We start from the raw sequence: 26,513 nt of genomic DNA, 5'->3' as shown, positions 1-26,513 counted from the left end.
ATCTTGTAAAAAAACAATCTAGGGCACCTTTAAAAGATTTCTTCTAAACATATTTCTATACTCTGATATACTCTGATACAAAGGTGTACATTCTGTATAGGCTTTTATTTTATTTATTTATTCTCCTTGATGATCATTGGTTGATACACGATTATTTATTATAAGCTTTGTGATTGGTGGATGTTATTTTATGCAATTTTTTCATTGGTACATTGCAACTTTGAATTCTGTTTCTGTTTGTATTTAAAGGAACCTATACACACCTGAAACCTTTTAGCCCTGACAAAGGCCTTCGCGTTGGCAAAATAAAGTTGATACTTAGCTCCAGCCTCACAGTTTTTTTGTTTTTATTTTTGACCCATCTTTAATTTCTGTCATACCTTCACATCTGCTGATGTCTCTAATGTCAGTGATCAAGCTGAGCAGTGTTTGTGACACACCCCTCACAGACTCACAGGTATAAAAGCTGAAAGCAAAGCGACACACCTTCATTAACATACTGTAGTTTGTTACAGCTGACCAAACTGACAACAACAGATGGACAACAGAAAAAGAGAAAAGATGTCTGATGAAGAAACTTTCGACAACACTGTTAAAAAAATAAAAACATTGTTTGATCAATCAACAGGTAAGAGAACACAGAGGTTATGTGAGTTTTTACCTTTTGTGATTCTTTTTAGCAAATTGTTTTGATTTCAATGTGATTTTAATCTCTTGAAAAGAAAAAGAAAAGGTGCAGAAAGACTTGGTTTTGTGATGTTATCCCTAATATATATATATATATATATATATATATATATATATATATATATATATATATATATATATATATATATATATGTAACCCTCTTCGTTGATGTGCTTCCCTGACTGTCTCTGCGTTGTGTTGGTGTTGGAGGGGGAGGTAAATAGGAAGGACACCAAAGTCGCTGGTAGAGTCAATGCTGAGCAGCTTTCTTTTATTAGGCTTCTTTTCCAGCTCAGCCACTTTTCATAAAGGAAATAAGACTGTGGTCATTTCAAATTAACTTCAAAATTACAAATCACAAGAATCCATAATGGGAAACAACAAAGTTAAAACCACAGTTAACTCAATAGTAAACTCATTGCTCAGAAAAGACAAACTACAACATGTGACAGACAAAAATAAATGCTAGATATATTCAAAATAGGAACAATAAAACCATAAAATATACAAATAAACCTTAAACACAACATAAAATACAAAAAATATACTCAGCCACATGGAACATAGTAAACGTGCAATAATATCAGAAATGCAAAACAATTTATCAAAAATAATCTAACATACACTTTAGTAAATTTGTTAACATCAATATATTTCCTTTAATAACACGGATGGCTAATATAATTAGAGAAATTAAACAGTTATTATGGAACAACAGTAATAGCCTTCCTTACCTTTTCATAAAGGAAATAAGACTGTGGGGGTAAGGAAGGGGCAACTCCCCCAAAGAAACACAACAGACAGCTCCCCCCAGTGGTAGGGAGAGCACATTACATCTTCCCTACATCCACCCCCTCTTTAAATGATGTCGTCCCAGTCATCACTTAATTTAGGTTGAAACCCAAATGAATGGAACAAAATAAGTTTAAATCTTAAAATTCTCTTTGAAGTGTGTGTGGGAAATGTAAATGAGTGAGTGTGTTGCTAAGGCAGTTCTTCTTCGCTTTTGCTTTTTCCCACACTTTTCTTCCTCTCTCTACCTTCTCCTTGTCATTTTCACCTTGGAGAACATGAACCTCCAGTGAGAGTCTATTCGGTGGGTGCCTTTTCCGCTCAGGATATCTCCTCTTTGGCTTTTCAGGATTTGAGACTTCCAACTGTGTTTGCTCCTTATCCCCTTCCTTTTCACTCACATTCTCTTTCAACTGACTTTCATCCTGTTCACACTCTTCGGCCACAACATCTGGCAATTCCACACTCGTACACTGTGTGATAGTGGCACTGCCTCCACTCTTACTTGTTTCCACTACTTCCTCTTCTTCCTCAGAAACACTTGAGTCCATTCCAGACACTTCCTTCATGTTAGACTCTTCTGGGCCTAGGTACTTGGAACCCACCGGAAAAAACATACACTGGGACAGAAGATTGCGGTGGATGACTCTTTCCCTGCCACCATCTTCTGGACGAACCACATACACTGGAATTCCTGCCTGTTTCTTTACCACCACATATGGACATGGTTCCCACCTATCAGCCAGCTTCTGTTTCCCCTCGACATAACAAACTTTCACCATCACTCTGTCACCAGGTTGGAACATGTGGCCTTTGGCTTTCTTGTCATAGTGCTTTTTCTGAAGGTCTTTAGCATGCCTTGACATTCTGTCTGCTTCATCATAAGCATAGGTCAAGCATTCACGCAGAGTCTGCACATATTCACTGTACTCACATGGCTCTTTTGCTGTTGACAGACCAAAAAGGAGATCAACAGGCAGTCGTGGATGTCTGCCATACATCAAGAAGTATGGGGAGAAACCAGTCGAATCGTGTTGAGTGCAGTTGTAAGCATGTGTCAGTGCGTCGATGTATTCATGCCACCTGGGCTTCTGATCAGGATCAAGGGTGCCCAACATATTCATTAGAGTCCTGTTAAATCTCTCTGTGATCCCATTGCCTTGTGGGTGGTAGGGGCTGGTATGAGTTCTTGTGATTCCTGTCAGCTTACACAACTCCTTCACCACTGTACTCTCAAAGTTTCTGCCCTGATCTGCATGGAGTCGTGCTGGGAACCCAAATCGACAGAAGAAATTCTTCCACAGCACCTTTGCCACAGTGACAGCCTTCTGGTCTTTTGTGGGGTAAGCCTGGGCAAATCTTGAGAAATGATCAGTGACCACCAGGACATTCTCTATTCCTCCCTTAGACTTCTCCAGGACAAGGAAATCCATGCAGATGAGTTCCATAGGGGCATTAGTGTGAATGCTCACCAGCGGAGCTCTATTTCCAGCTGTTGGAGTTTTTCTCAGACAACATCTTTCACACTGCTCGCACCAGGACTTTATTTCACCATGCATTCTTGGCCAAAAGAATCGTTCCCGAAACAGATTCAAGGTACGCTCAAATCCCAAATGACCAGAGTTGTCATGAAGACTTGTTTTAGCCAGAAGTCGCATTTTCTCTGGCAAGACCAGCTGAACAATGGACCGTCCCAGAGCATCCTTAACATGCCTGTAAAGAATTCCATCTTTCACCACCAGCCTCCTCCACTCTTTTAAGAGAAGCAGTGCATCTTTTCCTTTCTCCAACCTTTCTCCACGTCTTGGCTTTCTGTTTAGTGTCTTGTAGTGCATAACTGGCCCAATGACAGGGTCCGCTTTTTGGCATCCTCTGATCTCCAGCTTTGTCATAGCAGGCAGCGCATCAGTACCTGCTCCATCAAATGGATCGGCTGACTTTTCACCCCGGACCAGAAACTCTCCCTCTTTGCATTCAACAGTTCTCTTCGCTTGATCACTAACATCTACTTCCTTCCTTCCTGACTCAACTTCACAGTACTGGTCTTGCTTTTTGGAGGAAATCCACTGTGGGCAAGACTGAAGAGTCTTTGTGACCTCTTGACTCGACATCCTTGAGAGTGCGTCGGCATTAGAGTTGGATTTGCCTTGCCTATACTCAATGTCGAAGTCAAACATTGCCAGCTGTGACACCCAACGCTGACCTGTGGCATCCAACTTTGCGGTACTCATCACGTATTTAAGTGGGTTGTTGTCAGTCAGCACAGAAAACTTATGCCCATAGAGGTGGTCATAGAATTTATCCGTAACAGCCCACTTTAGAGCCAAAAACTCTAACTTGTGTGCGGGGTAACGGGTTTCAGGTGGTCTCAAACCTCGGCTTGCGTAAGCAATTACTCTTTCTACACCATCTTGAACTTGTGCAAGGACCGCTCCAATACCCTCACCAGAAGCATCCGTTTGTAGTACAAATGGTAAGTTGAAATTGGGGTAGCCAAGGATTGGCGCTGTAGTCAGTCTCTCCTTCAGTGCTTCAAACGCTTTCTCACATTCATCCGACCACTCAAAAGGTTTTGCAGGTCCACATGTTCCTTTTACACCTCTTTTCTTTTTCTTAGGGTCTCCAGAGGTAAGCTGATACAGAGGTGCTGCCAGTGATGCATAGCCCTCGATGAAACGCCTATAGTACCCTGTGAAGCCAAGAAACTTCAATACGTCCTTCGCACTCGATGGCCGCTTCCAATCTCTGACTAGGCTTATCTTCTCAGGATCTGTATGAATACCTTCCGCGGACACCACGTGGCCCAGGTACTGAACTTCTTTCCTCAGTAACCTGCACTTTTCGGGTTTCAGCTTCAAACCATGTTTGCGGAGCCGGCTGAACACTACTTCCATCCGCTCAAGGTGCTCTTCAAAAGTCCTAGAGAAGATAATTATGTCATCGAGGTAGATAAGGAGGCTCTCAAAATTCAGATCTCCAAAGCAACAGGTCATCAATCTTTGGAAGGTTGATGGGGCATTCTGCAGACCAAACGGCATCCTGTTGGCCTCATATAACCCCATGGGGGTGCTGAAAGCGGTTTTGGGCTTGTCATGTTCAGCCACCTCAACTTGCCAATAACCAGATGTAAGATCAAGAGTCGTGAAGAACCTTGCCTGTCCCAAAGCCTCTAATGCATCCTCTATTCTTGGTAGCGGAAAAGCGTCTCTGGTGCTGCAGGAATTCAGTTTCCTGTAATCCACGCAGATCCTCAAGGAGCCATCTTTTTTAGATACAACAACGATGGGAGATGCATAAGGGCTTTTGCTTGGACGAATAACTCCAGCTTCTTCCATCTGGGATATGGCCTTCCGTACATCCTGGTACTGAGACGGGGGTATTTTCCGATAAGGGAGGCGAAAAGGTTTTAGGTCTACCAGAGGTATCTCATGTTGCACAGTGGTGGTATGGCCATAGTCCATGGAGTGTTTGGAGAAGACATCAGCATTTCTCCTTAACAAATCCCGGAGCAATGCCAACTGCTCCTCACCTTCCACTGCTGCAGCACTAAGGTCAACTCCACATGTCATAGCAGAAACAGACTCAACATTGGTAGTCTGCTGTTGACTTTGACAAGATGGTATCACTGAATTCCCACACTGACTCGGATACATGAACTGGTTCCGGCATTGCATTTGGCACTTTTCTCCCTCCTCAACAACATTCTGGATCAGGAAAGCATCTGCAAGCAGGGCCTTTGGATGGACAATCACGTCTTTCCCAGACAGGTTCAAGAGACGGATGGGAACACAGCCTTTGTCCACATTAGCAAGCAGCCTGGCAACCATAAGGCCTTCTGGTACACTTTTGGAGGACTGGCTCTCCACCAGAACTGTGTACCGTGTTCTCTTTGGTCCACCCATAACTCGGCCGATAACATCCTGCTCCTTACCAGATGGTATTCTTATTCTGTGGCCAGCATACTGTACTTGACCCACTTTACCCCTGGACCCATCTGGTTCACTTTTACTTACAGCCACCAGTGCAGAATGCCACTCAGGATTAGTCAACTTGACTTTGGCAAGATATTTTCTGCCATATGATGCTTGGAGGTCATTTCTGGAAACCCTTATTACATTAGTCCCAATGAGCAATGGAACACAGGATCGGTACTCTGTTACAGGGACAACAAACGCAGGAACATCTAAGTAGACCCTTCCCAAAAACTTGAGGTTAATACTAAGCACACCAACATGAGATATGGGTTGGCCAGCGGCACCTTCAATGGGGATGTCTGATGGCTGCAGTTCCTGAGTACATAGGACAGGATGTCGTCGCCAGAACTCATCAGTAATTGTGGTTACTTGAGAACCAGAGTCAATGAGAGACTTACACATCTCTCCATTCACTTCAACCACCCCTTCATTACAGGGACCTACCAGCGGGGTATCAGCTGGTTTAGACATGCCCGTTTCATGTTGCTGGGGACACTGTTGCATGCCTGTGGTTGCCCCGGTAACCACAGGCCCTACGCATTTAAATCCTGCCTGGCCTCTGTTCTATTTTCAGCTTGAGCTGCCTCATCAGTCATCATTGTCCTACACAGACGTGCAATGTGTCCCGGTTTTCCACAGCGATAGCACACTACGCCCCTTACTGCAGTGTCACTACTCCCTTGAGATCTCCGTGGTGATGCTCCAACTCTAGCCTCCAGCTGTGTCAACCTATTCATCTGATCCTCTTGGCTGCTCACCAGTTTCTTTACCATGGCTGTGAGTTCAGTAAGATCTGAGTTCTGTGTATTTCCTTTCTCTGTTCTCTGCTTTTCGTCAGTCTGGTTACCACTGGTTGTCGTAAACTGAGCCTGGGTGTACGTCTTTTTGGCCCTTGGCTGTGTCTGAAACTTCCTTGTCTCCCTTGCAAGGTTACGAAGTTCCGCTTGAAGTTCACGAAAACTTAAAAGTCTAGGCTTCATCAGTGCTATCCTGTGATAAACCTCTTCATCACTCAAACCTCTAAGGAACTGACGAGTCAGTTTGCTGTCTCGGTCTGGAAAAGGTTGGCCTCCATACTGTGCCTCTTCCACTGAACGTAAACTGGCCTCCAGAGCAATGGCGTATGAACATGCTGACTCGCCAGGGCGCTGGTATCTCTCATAGAAATCAGCTAATGGGTCCAGAGATGTTTGCATATCACTATATTCAGCTCGTAGTTCCTCAAAGGCTCTGCCAGTAGTCTGCTCATTAGAAGGGAGATTCAGAACTAGCCTCCTGGCTTCACCACTCAAATGTCGCACTACAGTAGCAAATGACAGATTTGCAGGCATTCCTCCAGCATCAAGGAGATACTGCATGTCCCTTATCCAGTCTTCAATAAGTATTCTACAATCAGGACCACCACTGAACACTTGGACATTTCGAACTTGGTGTGTCTGTGTAAAGCTGGGTTGTGGTGTGGTTATTGCAGAGGAATGAATTTTTGCATCTTGCTGATAAGCAACATACGGAGATGCTGTCTGAGGCTGTTGCACTGAACTGGGTTGTTGTGTATACATATGTGAACCAGGATGCATTGGCATTGTCATGGTAGCATACACAGGAGTAGAGAAGGATGACACAACAGCACAGTTTGAATGTGAGGTGTGCTGTTGATCATTGGAAGTTTGTTGCGCTTGAATGGGGTCTGATTTGTGAGGATAGCTGGTTCCAGACAAGACAGGAGTTGCTGAGGGAAGGAGCGAGTTAGGTGGTTTTGAATACATGGCATTTGGCACATCATAGCAGAAGGATGGAGGAATCTGAATGGCTGTTGAATGACCATGCATGTTGGCTTGGGGTAAAAAGGTCATTGCAGCAGGAGAGTGCAGGCCACATGAAGAAGTGTACATATTGGGTGCCTGGATCATACCTGGATAAGTAGAAATGTGAGCTTTAGGTTGCACAGTCAATGCTGGCGGCAGGTATGGGTCATTTGGAGAGGGAGACATGTCAGTTGGCGTTCTGTTGGCCATGTTCGATGAAGCCTGAATGGTAGTGACATTGTCATGCATGTTAGTTTGGGATGAAACAGTCGGCACATTAGATGGGTGTGGGTTAACTGAAGAGACAAGGTGCAAGGTGGTTGGAAGTCCATAGACAGGGTTATCTGGGGCCTGGACATGAGCTGAGGGCTGATGTTGCACAGAAGCGCTGGGGCAGGTGCCCGACTGGTGCCAGCTCACTGCCGGTGGAGGCACATTCTCTGTGTGTGTCACTAGCTGCACTGTCTTTGGCCTGACAGACTGTTGGGGGTTATCATCTGGCTGGGAAACAGTTTCAATACTCACATCTGCAGGCATGCTTATTTCATACTGTTGGATTTTGTCCTGCTTTACTGGTAACCAAGGGGTGGCCTGGAAGGGCTGTCTTAGTGGTACTTGGGGACGGGAAAGTGGTCGATGAGGGGTGGTTTCAGGGAGCCTCTGCATTTTTCTTCCACTTCTTTGACTCTTCTTGCCTGTGCAGCACACAATGTGTATGTAGTGTACGATACACTATATGTAGTGTTTGCAAATGTAAATATGAAAAATGTAGTAAAGTGCAAATTAATGCAGTAAGTGAATGTGTCCTGTATTTCTAATGTTTTCTATATTCACAAAGCACTTTATCAAGAATGAAGGCAAATAATAATAATAAAAAATTTGCCCACTTCAAGAGCTTTAAATCCACCAAAATAAAATAATCAGATGCACAAAAAAGGATATGGTTTCTAAAAAAAAAAAAAAAAAAAAGCACAGCAGTTCACAAATGTGTAACTCAAATCAAATTAACACTCTTATAGAACAATATCAAAAGTTCAGAAACTTAAGCAAAACTCAATTCAGTCCAACAATATATTTAACGCTACCACTTTAAGACAAAAGAAAGTAGGTGGAATACTGTTTTTTTTTTTTTTTTTTTGCTTTTTTTTTTTTAATTGTTTTTTTTTTTTTTTTTTTTTTTTTTTTTTTTTTTTTTTTTTTTTTATTTATTTATTTATTTTATTCCACACTTCTCACACTATTTATTTATCAGAAAGCTTACTTCTGTTGACGTAGAAACCAACGATCCGGGTCACGGCACCAAAGATGTAACCCTCTTCGTTGATGTGCTTCCCTGACTGTCTCTGCGTTGTGTTGGTGTTGGAGGGGGAGGTAAATAGGAAGGACACCAAAGTCGCTGGTAGAGTCAATGCTGAGCAGCTTTCTTTTATTAGGCTTCTTTTCCAGCTCAGCCACTTTTCATAAAGGAAATAAGACTGTGGTCATTTCAAATTAACTTCAAAATTACAAATCACAAGAATCCATAATGGGAAACAACAAAGTTAAAACCACAGTTAACTCAATAGTAAACTCATTGCTCAGAAAAGACAAACTACAACATGTGACAGACAAAAATAAATGCTAGATATATTCAAAATAGGAACAATAAAACCATAAAATATACAAATAAACCTTAAACACAACATAAAATACAAAAAATATACTCAGCCACATGGAACATAGTAAACGTGCAATAATATCAGAAATGCAAAACAATTTATCAAAAATAATCTAACATACACTTTAGTAAATTTGTTAACATCAATATATTTCCTTTAATAACACGGATGGCTAATATAATTAGAGAAATTAAACAGTTATTATGGAACAACAGTAATAGCCTTCCTTACCTTTTCATAAAGGAAATAAGACTGTGGGGGTAAGGAAGGGGCAACTCCCCCAAAGAAACACAACAGACAGCTCCCCCCAGTGGTAGGGAGAGCACATTACATCTTCCCTACATATATATATAATCTTTTTTTTTTTCAATAATTTCCTCTCACTTCTCGTCATATTTTCATATTACTGTTGCTGGTAAGTTAAAGTCGACATGAAATGGAAGCTGCAATCCTCTTCTATATTGTGATGTACTTGATTGTGATGTAGGGACCTGGGGTCAAAGCTTTCATTGGGGCCTCAGTTAAATACAGGCACGCATAATCAAAGAATCACTGCTGTAAAGACTAAAGGCAATTCATTCTTGCCAAACTACAAATATGCCAAAATGGTCAAACAAGGAGTGTATAGTGAAAACTTGCATTAAATTTGTTGATCCAAAAAAAAAAAAAAGATCTACACTATATTGCCAAAATTGTTTAGGGACACCTGCTTTCACGTGCACATGAACTTTAATGACATCCCATTCTTAATCTGTAGGGTTTAATATGGAGTTGGCCCACCCTTTGCAGCTATAACAGCTTCAACTCTTCTGGGAAGGCTTTCCACAAGGTTTAGGAGTGTGTTTATGGGAATTTTTGACCATTCTTCTATTAGCGCATTTGTGAGGTCAGGCAGTGATGTTGGCGAGAAGGCCTGGCTCGCAGTCTCCGCTCTAATTCATCCCAAAGGTGTTCTGTCGGGTTGAGGTCAGGACTCTGTTCAGGCCAGTCAAGTTCATCCACACCAAACTCACTCATCCATGTCTTTATGGACCTTGCTTTGTGCACTGGTGCGCAGTCATGTTGGAACAGGAAGGGGCCATCCCCAAACTGTTCCCACAAAGTTGGGAGCATGAAATTGTCCAAAATGTCTTGGTATGCTGAAGCATTAAGAGTTCCTTTCACTGGAACTAAGGGTCAAGCCTGAAAAACAGTCCCACACCATAATGCACATAATGCACATGCGCTGACCTGCTCTGTGATTTTACGTGTCCTACCACTTTGTGGCTGAGTTGTTGTTGTTCCCAATTGCTTCCACTTTGTTATGATACCACTAACAGTTGACCGTGGAATATTTAGTCATGAGGAAATTTCACGAATAGACTTATTGCACAGGTGGCAACCTATCACATACCACGCTTGAATTACACCTATGTGCTTGATTTTATACACCTGTGGCCCTTGAAGTAATTGGAACACCTGAATTCAAAGATTTAAAAAGGTTGTCCCAATACATTTGGCAATATATGTATGTTGCTACAGCCGTTACTGTAAAATAAAGGTGACTTGATGTGTTTACAATGAATATGTGACTGAAATTACAGTTCTTTACTGTAATCTATTTCATATTGTTACTGTAATGCTTAATAATGCTAAAACATTATTGAGAAACAACTCAACAAATTAAATTACACTCAACACTAAACTAATTTATTCACACTCTTCTTTAAAATTAATTACTTAATTAATCCTTAAACTTAAGCTGACATTCAATGTCATACACTGTTAAAATTTTAGTGTGAAATTACAGTATATTCTAGGTTAATAATTGCATGACTTTCACACTAATTCCATAGTAGGACTTCTCTCGTATATATCTGCAGTTTAAAAAAAATACTGTAAACAAACAATATCATACTGTATTTCTACAGTGAATATGTATATGAAGGTACAAAGCATGCAGTGTGGCATGTGGAGTTTCTTGATTCTTGTTGGTTTTATCTGTGCTGCTCAACTTACTTTTGGTTCTTTTAACAGTTTGTGTTCTTGGTTTATTTCATAATGTTCAGAATTTATATTTTTTATTATTATTATTTGCTGAGTGTCATCATTGTTGTGTTTTGTATGTTGAGTATTGATGTCTGTGCATCATGAGGTGATGAAGAATTGTATTGCAAGATGATGTCATATTTTCCAAAGTTAAATCTCAGCATCTGCTTCACTATTGTGAAATATCCATCTACAAACAATTATGAATTTGAAATAAGATATGGGTAAAACTTTATGCTAAATTCTTAAAATCAGCCATTTAGTTTATTTTATATTCCTGCTTGTCGTTGTTTTAACAGATGTTTTCATTTGTCGCACTTCTGACTTGGCTAGAACAGAAATTTGAAAATGAATATAATGAACACTACAAAACATCTACACAATATAATGTCTTACAGTGTCATGGTTAAAGACAACTTTATCATGTGAATTCACAGTAAAACAAGAGCAGTAAATTACTGTGATGTCAGCATCATTCTGCTGTTGATTCATAGTAATTCATAAGAAAATGACACAGCATGCCTTAATTTCACTGTAAATTTCTGACTACAGTAATTTATTGAAAAATAATACTCTTTAATCCTGTAAATTCCTGGCTTTTTGTTAACAGTATACACACTTGACATCAGTGTCAAACAGTTTAGTCTTTGTTCATGCACTGATGTCCTCAGTCTAGGTTTTTTTTTTTTTTTTTTTAATACAAAAAGTCTTAGCTCATGCTTCTTTTTTCTCTTTTTAACACCAATTCCATATATTCTGACATTTATTCTTAATATGAATATTAAATCAGCAAAAGAGCTATGGTCATGAAAAGAGCCAGGCTTTGAAAGACCTGTGGAGTTTAAACTTTCAGAACAAGTGTGTGATGAGAGAGGTATTAACTTAACTTCCTGAAACAAGATCAAAACAATAGGATCAAAGAAACAATGCAGTATAGAGAACCAAATTATATAGCAACACCATTAAGAACAGACAACAATTCAAACTGGGCTATAGAAACACACACTAAACAATGAGCAGGAGGAAATACATCACTCAACAAAGTAACAATAGCAAAACATGACAACAGGAACTGAATACAAAGAACCAAACAAAATAGTCAAATAATATTGTGACAAAAATGGTGGTCTTGAATTTCTATTGATAGTTTCCCTGTGTTACATAAATATGAAATGCATGAATGCATTAATCTCTCAAAAGGGTTACAAATATCAGAAACAGACTCAACATTGGTAGTCTGCTGTTGACTTTGACAAGATGGTATCACTGAATTCCCACACTGACTCGGATACATGAACTGGTTCCGGCATTGCATTTGGCACTTTTCTCCCTCCTCAACAACATTCTGGATCAGGAAAGCATCTGCAAGCAGGGCCTTTGGATGGACAATCACGTCTTTCCCAGACAGGTTCAAGAGACGGATGGGAACACAGCCTTTGTCCACATTAGCAAGCAGCCTGGCAACCATAAGGCCTTCTGGTACACTTTTGGAGGACTGGCTCTCCACCAGAACTGTGTACCGTGTTCTCTTTGGTCCACCCATAACTCGGCCGATAACATCCTGCTCCTTACCAGATGGTATTCTTATTCTGTGGCCAGCATACTGTACTTGACCCACTTTACCCCTGGACCCATCTGGTTCACTTTTACTTACAGCCACCAGTGCAGAATGCCACTCAGGATTAGTCAACTTGACTTTGGCAAGATATTTTCTGCCATATGATGCTTGGAGGTCATTTCTGGAAACCCTTATTACATTAGTCCCAATGAGCAATGGAACACAGGATCGGTACTCTGTTACAGGGACAACAAACGCAGGAACATCTAAGTAGACCCTTCCCAAAAACTTGAGGTTAATACTAAGCACACCAACATGAGATATGGGTTGGCCAGCGGCACCTTCAATGGGGATGTCTGATGGCTGCAGTTCCTGAGTACATAGGACAGGATGTCGTCGCCAGAACTCATCAGTAATTGTGGTTACTTGAGAACCAGAGTCAATGAGAGACTTACACATCTCTCCATTCACTTCAACCACCCCTTCATTACAGGGACCTACCAGCGGGGTATCAGCTGGTTTAGACATGCCCGTTTCATGTTGCTGGGGACACTGTTGCATGCCTGTGGTTGCCCCGGTAACCACAGGCCCTACGCATTTAAATCCTGCCTGGCCTCTGTTCTATTTTCAGCTTGAGCTGCCTCATCAGTCATCATTGTCCTACACAGACGTGCAATGTGTCCCGGTTTTCCACAGCGATAGCACACTACGCCCCTTACTGCAGTGTCACTACTCCCTTGAGATCTCCGTGGTGATGCTCCAACTCTAGCCTCCAGCTGTGTCAACCTATTCATCTGATCCTCTTGGCTGCTCACCAGTTTCTTTACCATGGCTGTGAGTTCAGTAAGATCTGAGTTCTGTCTATTTCCTTTCTCTGTTCTCTGCTTTTCGTCAGTCTGGTTACCACTGGTTGTCGTAAACTGAGCCTGGGTGTACGTCTTTTTGGCCCTTGGCTGTGTCTGAAACTTCCTTGTCTCCCTTGCAAGGTTACGAAGTTCCGCTTGAAGTTCACGAAAACTTAAAAGTCTAGGCTTCATCAGTGCTATCCTGTGATAAACCTCTTCATCACTCAAACCTCTAAGGAACTGACGAGTCAGTTTGCTGTCTCGGTCTGGAAAAGGTTGGCCTCCATACTGTGCCTCTTCCACTGAACGTAAACTGGCCTCCAGAGCAATGGCGTATGAACATGCTGACTCGCCAGGGCGCTGGTATCTCTCATAGAAATCAGCTAATGGGTCCAGAGATGTTTGCATATCACTATATTCAGCTCGTAGTTCCTCAAAGGCTCTGCCAGTAGTCTGCTCATTAGAAGGGAGATTCAGAACTAGCCTCCTGGCTTCACCACTCAAATGTCGCACTACAGTAGCAAATGACAGATTTGCAGGCATTCCTCCAGCATCAAGGAGATACTGCATGTCCCTTATCCAGTCTTCAATAAGTATTCTACAATCAGGACCACCACTGAACACTTGGACATTTCGAACTTGGTGTGTCTGTGTAAAGCTGGGTTGTGGTGTGGTTATTGCAGAGGAATGAATTTTTGCATCTTGCTGATAAGCAACATACGGAGATGCTGTCTGAGGCTGTTGCACTGAACTGGGTTGTTGTGTATACATATGTGAACCAGGATGCATTGGCATTGTCATGGTAGCATACACAGGAGTAGAGAAGGATGACACAACAGCACAGTTTGAATGTGAGGTGTGCTGTTGATCATTGGAAGTTTGTTGCGCTTGAATGGGGTCTGATTTGTGAGGATAGCTGGTTCCAGACAAGACAGGAGTTGCTGAGGGAAGGAGCGAGTTAGGTGGTTTTGAATACATGGCATTTGGCACATCATAGCAGAAGGATGGAGGAATCTGAATGGCTGTTGAATGACCATGCATGTTGGCTTGGGGTAAAAAGGTCATTGCAGCAGGAGAGTGCAGGCCACATGAAGAAGTGTACATATTGGGTGCCTGGATCATACCTGGATAAGTAGAAATGTGAGCTTTAGGTTGCACAGTCAATGCTGGCGGCAGGTATGGGTCATTTGGAGAGGGAGACATGTCAGTTGGCGTTCTGTTGGCCATGTTCGATGAAGCCTGAATGGTAGTGACATTGTCATGCATGTTAGTTTGGGATGAAACAGTCGGCACATTAGATGGGTGTGGGTTAACTGAAGAGACAAGGTGCAAGGTGGTTGGAAGTCCATAGACAGGGTTATCTGGGGCCTGGACATGAGCTGAGGGCTGATGTTGCACAGAAGCGCTGGGGCAGGTGCCCGACTGGTGCCAGCTCACTGCCGGTGGAGGCACATTCTCTGTGTGTGTCACTAGCTGCACTGTCTTTGGCCTGACAGACTGTTGGGGGTTATCATCTGGCTGGGAAACAGTTTCAATACTCACATCTGCAGGCATGCTTATTTCATACTGTTGGATTTTGTCCTGCTTTACTGGTAACCAAGGGGTGGCCTGGAAGGGCTGTCTTAGTGGTACTTGGGGACGGGAAAGTGGTCGATGAGGGGTGGTTTCAGGGAGCCTCTGCATTTTTCTTCCACTTCTTTGACTCTTCTTGCCTGTGCAGCACACAATGTGTATGTAGTGTACGATACACTATATGTAGTGTTTGCAAATGTAAATATGAAAAATGTAGTAAAGTGCAAATTAATGCAGTAAGTGAATGTGTCCTGTATTTCTAATGTTTTCTATATTCACAAAGCACTTTATCAAGAATGAAGGCAAATAATAATAATAAAAAATTTGCCCACTTCAAGAGCTTTAAATCCACCAAAATAAAATAATCAGATGCACAAAAAAGGATATGGTTTCTAAAAAAAAAAAAAAAAAAGCACAGCAGTTCACAAATGTGTAACTCAAATCAAATTAACACTCTTATAGAACAATATCAAAAGTTCAGAAACTTAAGCAAAACTCAATTCAGTCCAACAATATATTTAACGCTACCACTTTAAGACAAAAGAAAGTAGGTGGAATACTGTTTTTTTTTTTTTTTTTTAATAGCTTTTTTTTTTTTTAATTCTTTTTTTTTTTTTTTTTTTTCTTTTTTTTTTTTTTTTTGTTTTTTTTTGTATTTATTTATTTTATTCCACACTTCTCACACTATTTATTTATCAGAAAGCTTACTTCTGTTGACGTAGAAACCAACGATCCGGGTCACGGCACCAAAGATGTAACCCTCTTCGTTGATGTGCTTCCCTGACTGTCTCTGCGTTGTGTTGGTGTTGGAGGGGGAGGTAAATAGGAAGGACACCAAAGTCGCTGGTAGAGTCAATGCTGAGCAGCTTTCTTTTATTAGGCTTCTTTTCCAGCTCAGCCACTTTTCATAAAGGAAATAAGACTGTGGTCATTTCAAATTAACTTCAAAATTACAAATCACAAGAATCCATAATGGGAAACAACAAAGTTAAAACCACAGTTAACTCAATAGTAAACTCATTGCTCAGAAAAGACAAACTACAACATGTGACAGACAAAAATAAATGCTAGATATATTCAAAATAGGAACAATAAAACCATAAAATATACAAATAAACCTTAAACACAACATAAAATACAAAAAATATACTCAGCCACATGGAACATAGTAAACGTGCAATAATATCAGAAATGCAAAACAATTTATCAAAAATAATCTAACATACACTTTAGTAAATTTGTTAACATCAATATATTTCCTTTAATAACACGGATGGCTAATATAATTAGAGAAATTAAACAGTTATTATGGAACAACAGTAATAGCCTTCCTTACCTTTTCATAAAGGAAATAAGACTGTGGGGGTAAGGAAGGGGCAACTCCCCCAAAGAAACACAACAGACAGCTCCCCCCAGTGGTAGGGAGAGCACATTACATCTTCCCTACATATATATATAATCTTTTTTTTTTTCAATAATTTCCTCTCACTTCTCGTCATATTTTCATATTACTGTTGCTGGTAAGTTAAAGTCGACATGAAATGGAAGCTGCAATCCTCTTCTATATTGTGATGTACTTGATTGTGATGTAGGGACCTGGGGTCAAAGCTTTCATTGGGGCCTCAGTTAAATACAGGCACGCATAATCAAATAATCACTGCTGTAAAGACTAAAGGCAATTCATTCTTGCCAAACTACAAATATGCCAAAATGGTCAAACAAGGAGTGTATAGTGAAAACTTGCATTAAATTTGTTGATCCAAAAAAAAAAAAAAGATCTACACTATATTGCCAAAATTGTTTAGGGACACCTGCTTTCACGTGCACATGAACTTTAATGACATCCCATTCTTAATCTGTAGGGTTTAATATGGAGTTGGCCCACCCTTTGCAGCTATAACAGCTTCAACTCTTCTGGGAAGGCTTTCCACAAGGTTTAGGAGTGTGTTTATGGGAATTTTTGACCATTCTTCTATTAGCGCATTTGTGAGGTCAGGCAGTGATGTTGGCGAGAAGGCCTGGCTCGCAGTCTCCGCTCTAATTCATCCCAAAGGTGTTCTGTCGGGTTGAGGTCAGGACTCTGTTCAGGCCAGTCAAGTTCATCCACACCAAACTCACTCATCCATGTCTTTATGGACCTTGCTTTGTGCACTGGTGCGCAGTCATGTTGGAACAGGAAGGGGCCATCCCCAAACTGTTCCCACAAAGTTGGGAGCATGAAATTGTCCAAAATGTCTTGGTATGCTGAAGCATTAAGAGTTCCTTTCACTGGAACTAAGGGTCAAGCCTGAAAAACAGTCCCACACCATAATGCACATAATGCACATGCGCTGACCTGCTCTGTGATTTTACGTGTCCTACCACTTTGTGGCTGAGTTGTTGTTGTTCCCAATTGCTTCCACTTTGTTATGATACCACTAACAGTTGACCGTGGAATATTTAGTCATGAGGAAATTTCACGAATAGACTTATTGCACAGGTGGCAACCTATCACATACCACGCTTGAATTACACCTATGTGCTTGATTTTATACACCTGTGGCCCTTGAAGTAATTGGAACACCTGAATTCAAAGATTTAAAAAGGTTGTCCCAATACATTTGGCAATATATGTATGTTGCTACAGCCGTTACTGTAAAATAAAGGTGACTTGATGTGTTTACAATGAATATGTGACTGAAATTACAGTTCTTTACTGTAATCTATTTCATATTGTTACTGTAATGCTTAATAATGCTAAAACATTATTGAGAAACAACTCAACAAATTAAATTACACTCAACACTAAACTAATTTATTCACACTCTTCTTTAAAATTAATTACTTAATTAATCCTTAAACTTAAGCTGACATTCAATGTCATACACTGTTAAAATTTTAGTGTGAAATTACAGTATATTCTAGGTTAATAATTGCATGACTTTCACACTAATTCCATAGTAGGACTTCTCTCGTATATATCTGCAGTTTAAAAAAAAAATACTGTAAACAAACAATATCATACTGTATTTCTACAGTGAATATGTATATGAAGGTACAAAGCATGCAGTGTGGCATGTGGAGTTTCTTGATTCTTGTTGGTTTTATCTGTGCTGCTCAACTTACTTTTGGTTCTTTTAACAGTTTGTGTTCTTGGTTTATTTCATAATGTTCAGAATTTATATTTTTTATTATTATTATTTGCTGAGTGTCATCATTGTTGTGTTTTGTATGTTGAGTATTGATGTCTGTGCATCATGAGGTGATGAAGAATTGTATTGCAAGATGATGTCATATTTTCCAAAGTTAAATCTCAGCATCTGCTTCACTATTGTGAAATATCCATCTACAAACAATTATGAATTTGAAATAAGATATGGGTAAAACTTTATGCTAAATTCTTAAAATCAGCCATTTAGTTTATTTTATATTCCTGCTTGTCGTTGTTTTAACAGATGTTTTCATTTGTCGCACTTCTGACTTGGCTAGAACAGAAATTTGAAAATGAATATAATGAACACTACAAAACATCTACACAATATAATGTCTTACAGTGTCATGGTTAAAGACAACTTTATCATGTGAATTCACAGTAAAACAAGAGCAGTAAATTACTGTGATGTCAGCATCATTCTGCTGTTGATTCATAGTAATTCATAAGAAAATGACACAGCATGCCTTAATTTCACTGTAAATTTCTGACTACAGTAATTTATTGAAAAATAATACTCTTTAATCCTGTAAATTCCTGGCTTTTTGTTAACAGTATACACACTTGACATCAGTGTCAAACAGTTTAGTCTTTGTTCATGCACTGATGTCCTCAGTCTAGGTTTTTTTTTTTTTTTTTTTTTTTTTTTTTTAATACAAAAAGTCTTAGCTCATGCTTCTTTTTTCTCTTTTTAACACCAATTCCATATATTCTGACATTTATTCTTAATATGAATATTAAATCAGCAAAAGAGCTATGGTCATGAAAAGAGCCAGGCTTTGAAAGACCTGTGGAGTTTAAACTTTCAGAACAAGTGTGTGATGAGAGAGGTATTAACTTAACTTCCTGAAACAAGATCAAAACAATAGGATCAAAGAAACAATGCAGTATAGAGAACCAAATTATATAGCAACACCATTAAGAACAGACAACAATTCAAACTGGGCTATAGAAACACACACTAAACAATGAGCAGGAGGAAATACATCACTCAACAAAGTAACAATAGCAAAACATGACAACAGGAACTGAATACAAAGAACCAAACAAAATAGTCAAATAATATTGTGACAAAAATGGTGGTCTTGAATTTCTATTGATAGTTTCCCTGTGTTACATAAATATGAAATGCATGAATGCATTAATCTCTCAAAAGGGTTACAAATATCAAATAAAATCAAAAGAAAGGAAAAGAAGAAAAATAACACTAAACACTCTCTTATCCAGAAACAGTCAGAGAGAGTGAAGCAGCAGGAGCTGCTGCTCGGAGTGTGTGTGAAGCTAAGGCCAGATAAAATGATTAAAGTAATACTAATTCCATTGCCACTACCACTTATTCAGCACTATTCTTACTATGCACGTAACTGATGATAGCATAAATACCAGACATGTCATTTATGGCTCAGGGTATTATCAGTCCTGTGCTCATCATGCTTGTCGAGGTACACCAGAGGAAGAAGAGGTAATAGAGGCAGGAGGAGGAAGCAGAACTTGTGAAGAAGACAGAGAGAAATAATTTGTAAAGATGTTGATCGAGGGAGGAAAAAGTGCTGTTTGTAACTGATGATCCAGCATTATGTGTTCCAGAGATCAACAAATCAGCAGAGGGATTCAGTTATTTTTACAAACTCACAAACAAAGATGATTTAATCTAATTGCTCCTAAAGATCAGACATGCAAACCATATTTTTTAAATGATCTACAATATGCTACAGCAGTGCTACTATTCTTGGGATTTCTTGTTGTTTAACTGAAATACATTATTTCTTACAATGAATGTGTAAAATGCTTTTTAGATCCCACAGTGAGAAAAAAGAAGATCAATGGGGAGTTGGAAAACATTGCAGAGAAATACTCACTGGAGCTTCCAACTGATGTGAAGGTAAGATCAATATAACAACAAGATATATAGAAGAAGATCTGAATATGATATAGTTTGAGTCATCCTTTGTTATTAAAACCCATAACGTATTCTATGGTCAAAAATATTTGTCCAGATTACCAACATACAGACAAGATAATATGAGGATGACCCTTATAAATGCTCATAGTAGTTTAATATATAAAAGTGATAATGTGGAGTGCACTGTGAATTGTGTAACCTGTAGGTTGTTAATGACTCTGTTCATGGTCACATTGAGCTGCACCCCCTGCTGGTGAAGATCATAGATACGCCTCAGTTTCAGAGACTCCGACACATCAAACAGCTGGGAGCCGGATACTGGGTCTTTCCTGGGGCTTCACACAACCGCTTTGAGCACTCCATTGGGTGATGCAAATATACAACAAATACAGTATATACAATACAAACATGTCTTTCAGTAAAGTGCAAATATCTAGAAGTCTAAAATGCATATATATATATATATATATATATATATATAATTACAGTAATATTTTAAGTAGTTGTTTTTAAAATGTATATTTTTCATTTTACTTGTAAAGTTTTAGTAATTGTGCTGTATGTTTCCAACATTTTTATTATTATTATTTTGAAGCTGGACTATATATGTAACTTTAAAAAAAAAAAAAAAAAAATTAGGTGTAAACTAAAAATAGATAAATCCATAACACACGTTTAAGAGCAAACATGTTGAAGATTAGCCAGTGGGCTGTCAGTTAATTAAATGATAAGCTATTTAGGCACACACTTGATGATTTTAAGCAAGATTTTGAGCCCGATCTGCACACCCTAAAGATCAGGGGGTGGGGGGATTCAAGGCTTGTGGCTAACAATTTTTTGTCCAAAAAATCCTCAATTGTGTTATCATTACAGTTATTTAATGCTCCCGATCGTGTCAGAGCCCCCATGTTGATATTTACGACTCTTGATCGGGCTGCCTCTGACATACCTGCAATTTTAATTCTAGAAACTCCTTTTGGGGGAACTAAATTAGCTCCTGTTTCAGTGTAGGGTCTGAGCCAGCACTAGGAACTATCAGTGACATAAGTGTGTGGTGTAATAAAACGTCATCAGCATGTGCTAGTGGTAAACAAAAACACCATGTTGAATCACACTTTGGCAGTTGTAGTTTTTATGTGTGCTGAAAATAAAAAGGAAGCGGTGAAAGAAGAAGGGAAAAGAGCTTGAGGTAAACAGTTTTAAGTTTTAGCGCCATGTCACGTTGATTTCATGTCGCATTTTCATTGGCTGGTCAGTAGGTCGCAACAGCAAACACACATGCTGAATTTCTCACACTGTCAGAAAATGATCGTAAGCTATCGTTGATCTTAAAATTAATTGAAATTTATTCATATAATCTATTTTTTTTATTATTAATGTTAAAGGATTAGTTCACTTTCAAATAAAATTTTCCTGATAATTTACTCACCCTCATGTCATCCAAGATGTCCATGTCTTTCTTTCTTCAGTCGAAAAGAAATGAAAGTTTTTGATGAAAACATTCCAGGATTATTCTCCTTATAGTGGACTTCACTGGCCTCCAAACGGTTGAAGGTCAAAATTACAGTTTCACTTCAGCTTCAAAGAGCTCTACATGATCCCATACGAGGAATAAGAGTCTTATCTAGAGAAACCATCACTCATTTTCTAAAATAAAATAAAATAAAATTGTATACATTTTAACCATAAATGTTCATCTTGAACTAGCTCTCTTCTTCTTCTCTATTTGAATTCCAGCAGTGTAGATGCTGCTAAGTGTATTACTGCCCTCCTCAGGCCAAAGTTTGAACTAAATTGTCATATTCAATATGTTAGTGCAAGTATATAACAATTAGTTCAAACTATGGCCTGTGGAGGGCAGTAATACACTTAGCAGTGTCTACACTGCCGGAATTCAAATAGAGAAGAAGAAGAGAGCTAGTTCAAGATGAGCATTTATGGTTAAAACTTATATAATTTTAAATTGTTTTTCAGAAAATAAGCGATGGTTTCATTAGATCAGACCCTTATTCCTCATCTGGTATCGTGATTGATATATATTGATAGTGGAAACACGACTGGCCCTGGCATGCACTAACACACTCTCTTTCGGCTAGTGAAGAGCGAGAGAGGACCAGGACTGGGAAATTTTATGTTGCTTTTTGTATTGTGCATATGATTTTAGTTTATTTTATAGTTTATTATTAAAGTTACATTTAATGTTTGGTGGTTCCCTCCTCCTTATTCCCTGGACTTGAGATTTGTTACACTTAAATTCACATTATTTTAATTCATTCTAATGTAATAACCATGAGAGCTGAGTTACTACTCATACAGCTCACTTTATTTGATGAATTAAATTTGTGGAGTAACGCAGCGCTGTCAAAACAATTATACTAATAATACATTTGAGTGTGTTATAATAAGGTTGCTGGATATTTTAATTAAAAAACACACACACATATATATATATATATATATATATATATATATATATATATATATATATATAATTTAACTATATTAACTCTTATTTATTTATTTATTTATTATCTTTAATCAATTAAATTGTTTATCTATCATGTGTTGATGTAATTAAAGTGTGTTTCTGTTGTTGTTGTGTTAGTGTGGCACATTTAGCTGGATGTCTGGTCAAGAGTCTGCAAGAGAAACAGCCGGAGCTACAGATTAACAATCGAGATGTTCTTTGTGTCCAAATTGCTGGTCTGTGCCATGACTTAGGTGAGTGCCAAAAACACAATTCATCAAAAGTTTACATTATTAAGACTGGTACAATATTCCTGGGTCCACAGAGCTAGTTAGTAGTTTGTGAAAGCTCTTAGTGGACATGGAGGGAATATATTTTCTGAAATAGCTTTGCGTTCCTTAGCAATGACATTAATGTTTCCTCACAATTCATTTGCTGCACAAGTTCTGCTGGTCTTGTCTCTTTCTTCTATTGTTGTTTCTCTTCCCTTCAGTGATTATGCTTGTTAACGGCAGGTGTTCATCACTAATTCTCAATCATCACTTAATTAATCACTGAATTATCTCATTAACTTTAACGCAGCTTCAGTGTTACTCTAACACTCTGTAGTGTGGACACATATAAGTGTTCATTAAACACTGGGGAACTCTGTTTCCGGTAGATTGCTGTAATCATGAAAAACAGCAATGTACTGTAAAACCTAACAGCCAAATTTATTGAATGAAACAAGTTAATTTAACTGAAGTATCAGTGAAATTTAACAGAGCTCAATAATTGATCAGTAAAGTAAATGTTAAATTGGAGTTGTATTTTACGTGTTTTTGTTGGGATTTAAAGGGTTTCTGTTGTCTGAGTTTTGTGGGTCACCATTGTGCTGAAGAGCAGATCCTGTGTTTCAGTCAGTGATGATCCAGAAACACTGATGCTCTGCTGCATGTTGATTTATTTAAAGACAGTAACTGTGTAGTTGTGGATGCTGTGACAATCTCTTAGCTAATTTTAATTGCACATGTGCTGTTGTTGTTAGCTAGCAGTTATCTGCAAGAGATTTAAGCTGACTTGATGTTTCTAGTTTTAATGACTTTTTTTTTTTTTATTTGGTTATTTTTACTTTAGTAATATTCTTTTTTTTTAGTGGACTCAAATGAAATAAGTTCAAGTGAATAATATGCTCATTTAGAATATTAGTTTATGAATTTAAATGGCAGTCAGCCAGTGCATGATATTTTTACAGCAACATACTGTAATGTAGATAATGGTAAAGAACTGTAAAATTAACAGTAAATTTGCAAGACATATTTTACAGTGTATAAAACATTTAAACCATATATTAGACATTTGGACATTGCTTTGCTTTTTCTATCAGGTGGGTTCTGATGGCAGTGTTGTTATCATTCAGCAGGAGGAATGTTTTCCAACTATCATTCCTCTGTATTGTTATTGTTATAGTTGTGTAACTTTATGTACTAGCTTACCCCACTTACATTTTCACTTTAGTTATTGGCTGCCGGGACTGAAGTTTGTCAAAATGTTAAAAGTCATTTAATTTGTAATAAAATGCAGAAAGTGATGGATCTGCCACCACAGAAAGAAAATATATTTCCATGTATTTATGATCTAAATGGTTTAAATATTGAAAAATATTTGTAATAATAAATTGTGTTAATTTATTTAAAAAATATATAAGGAATTTCTAGTATTCGTGTATTGTATGTGACAGTATACGTTACACTTGTAATGTCAAACACTAGTTAGCTGAATTCAAAATACTCAAAATTCTGATGCGAACATTAGCCTCAATTATTTTTGAGGTAAACCAAGAAAGTTTTTTTTTTTTTTTTTTTTTTTACAGTGTGTGGAAACTGATTTCCTTCAATTTCTCAAGCATGTTTTACTCAACGTTGTTAATACAAAGACATGAACTAACTAGTTAACATTAGTTAACATTAATAAACTACATTAGCTGACATGAACTAGTAATGAACTGCACTTACAGTATACAGCATTTATTAATATTTGTTAATGCTAATTTAAACATTTACATTATTAAAATCAAGAGTTGTGTTTGTTAAAATGAGTTAATCTGTGAACTATGAATTGCTGCATTTTTATTAACTAACATTAACAAAGATTAACAAATACAGTAATAAATGTATTGTTCATGGATAGTTCATGTTAATACAACAACAAATAAATAATATAATAAATTACAAATTTAACCTTATTGTAAAGTGTTACCAACAATTTAATATATTGATCATAAATATATGGAAGTGTATTTTCTTTCCATAAGGGTGTGGATGTGTCAACTGCTAGTGGTCCCACCGAATGATATTTATTTATATAGGTGTCAATTTTACATTTGTTTTTTCATTCTTAAGGTCATGGTCCATTCTCTCATTTGTTTGATATGAAGTTCATTCCTGCAGTCAAGCCTGGTAAATATCAGAGTTTTTTTTAACTTCTCTAGTCTTTCTGTTTGGAGTTGGGCGTTTAAATCAGCAATTATTCTGTTATTTATTTATTCTTTATATAATTAAAACCCACATCATGGTGGAATTTTAAAAGATTAGTTAACTTTCACACAGCTCTTTTCAATAAAACAGCAGTTCATAGAAAACAATATACCACAAATATTAAAAAGAACAAAGGCACCATTAAATTTATAATCATAATTAATGTTATCATCATTGTAGTCCATACCATGCGCTATATTCCAAGTGTTCTGAAGTCATATGACAGCTTTAACGAATCAAATTTAAATGGTTATTTATTGCTTCTCTTCCAACATGTTAAGTTTTGACATGTGAGAAATAATTGTATTTCTGCATCAATATCATCACCATTTCTGAATTCTGGATATGAACATGGACTAATCATGATCTGCACACGGATTATTAGTGAATAAAGAGTAGCATTTGCTTTTTGGAACTGCTTTTGTATGGAAAGAGTCCTTCAAAATGTCTTTTGTTACAAGTTTGCTATTTAATTAAGGTTTGAAGATGCTTTAAAACATTTAAATTGAAGCATCTAATGTTAGTTCTTAACCCTTTCCTGCACATTTTGTCTCCCCAATCAAACACACCTGATTCGACCGAGACCCCAAAACTTTAAAGAAGTGTGTCTGACAAAGAAAGATTAAAATGTGTATGTTGAGAAGGCTCCAGGAACAGGGCTGAGAACCACAGTTACTAATTGTAAAAGTAAATTAATTAATTTTGGACAAACAGTTCCTTAAAAGATGAACTCAGTAACATTTCCACATTAAAAAGTTTTGCATATGAAGAAGTTAATACTGTTTGAAGATATGTTTAAAATGATGAACATTCACATTATATGAAGGCATACCAAGAGCCTGATGAGATGTTTTACTTTACAAGGAACAGATCACATAATACGTCAAATACTGATTTAGTGTAACACTTCATGCCACTAGGTGTCAGTCCAGAGCATCAAATTAAATTAATTGGTACACCTTTAATGTCATATTAAGTCATGCAAATGTCACTGTCTTGTGGTCTTTAGTTGGTAATTAACCTTTATTGAAAAACACAATGTACATATAAAACATTTCATATATAATTAGTGTTGTTTTCTCTTCTTTTTGCTAGGTCTCAAATGGAAGGTGTGTTAAACTACATACACAAGACTTCAGGCTGAGGGCAAATGAGATGCTCTTTATTCTTTAATGAGGGTTTAAACAGACAGTTAATGCAGAAACTCATTATGACTGCAGATCCGTTCACAATCTGATGTTACTGACTTAACCTCATGCTCCATGATCTACTCAACTCTAATAATGAAACTAAAGGAAAAAACTTTACACTGGTCCAGTGTACTGTGTGTAACAGAGACACAGATTAAAATGTTCATGTTTACTTTGCCTTTACAGTTTGATTTTTGCAATTTGTGTCAGCATGCAATGAAATAACACTAAAGCTTCATTATTCTCTTAGTTAAATTTAAAAAGCAAAAGAAGACAGAAATCTATAAAGAAAATCTAATTTTATTTAAATACATTTGTTTGTGAAAA

The 26,513-nt window shown here is 38.0% G+C and overlaps 1 protein-coding gene across 1 annotated transcript in view; it reads left to right on the top strand.

Moving 5' to 3' along the window:
- The first annotated feature begins 504 nt into the window (after nucleotides 1–504).
- Nucleotides 505–26,513, top strand: part of LOC137031879 (deoxynucleoside triphosphate triphosphohydrolase SAMHD1-like) — a 38,544-nt gene continuing 12,535 nt past the window's right edge. The window contains exons 1-6 of the mRNA XM_067403224.1: nucleotides 505–628; nucleotides 19,907–19,992; nucleotides 20,219–20,379; nucleotides 22,619–22,734; nucleotides 24,862–24,918; nucleotides 26,092–26,105. Coding sequence (XP_067259325.1) covers nucleotides 538–628; nucleotides 19,907–19,992; nucleotides 20,219–20,379; nucleotides 22,619–22,734; nucleotides 24,862–24,918; nucleotides 26,092–26,105 — 525 coding nt within the window. The 5' untranslated portion in view covers nucleotides 505–537. The remainder of the gene's footprint in view (nucleotides 629–19,906; nucleotides 19,993–20,218; nucleotides 20,380–22,618; nucleotides 22,735–24,861; nucleotides 24,919–26,091; nucleotides 26,106–26,513) is intronic.

This window comes from Chanodichthys erythropterus, chromosome 12 (assembly GCF_024489055.1).
Source record: "Chanodichthys erythropterus isolate Z2021 chromosome 12, ASM2448905v1, whole genome shotgun sequence".
NCBI lineage: Eukaryota > Metazoa > Chordata > Actinopteri > Cypriniformes > Xenocyprididae > Chanodichthys > Chanodichthys erythropterus.
Note: the sequence above shows the minus strand (reverse complement) of the source record. Positions and strands in the feature narration are given on the sequence as shown.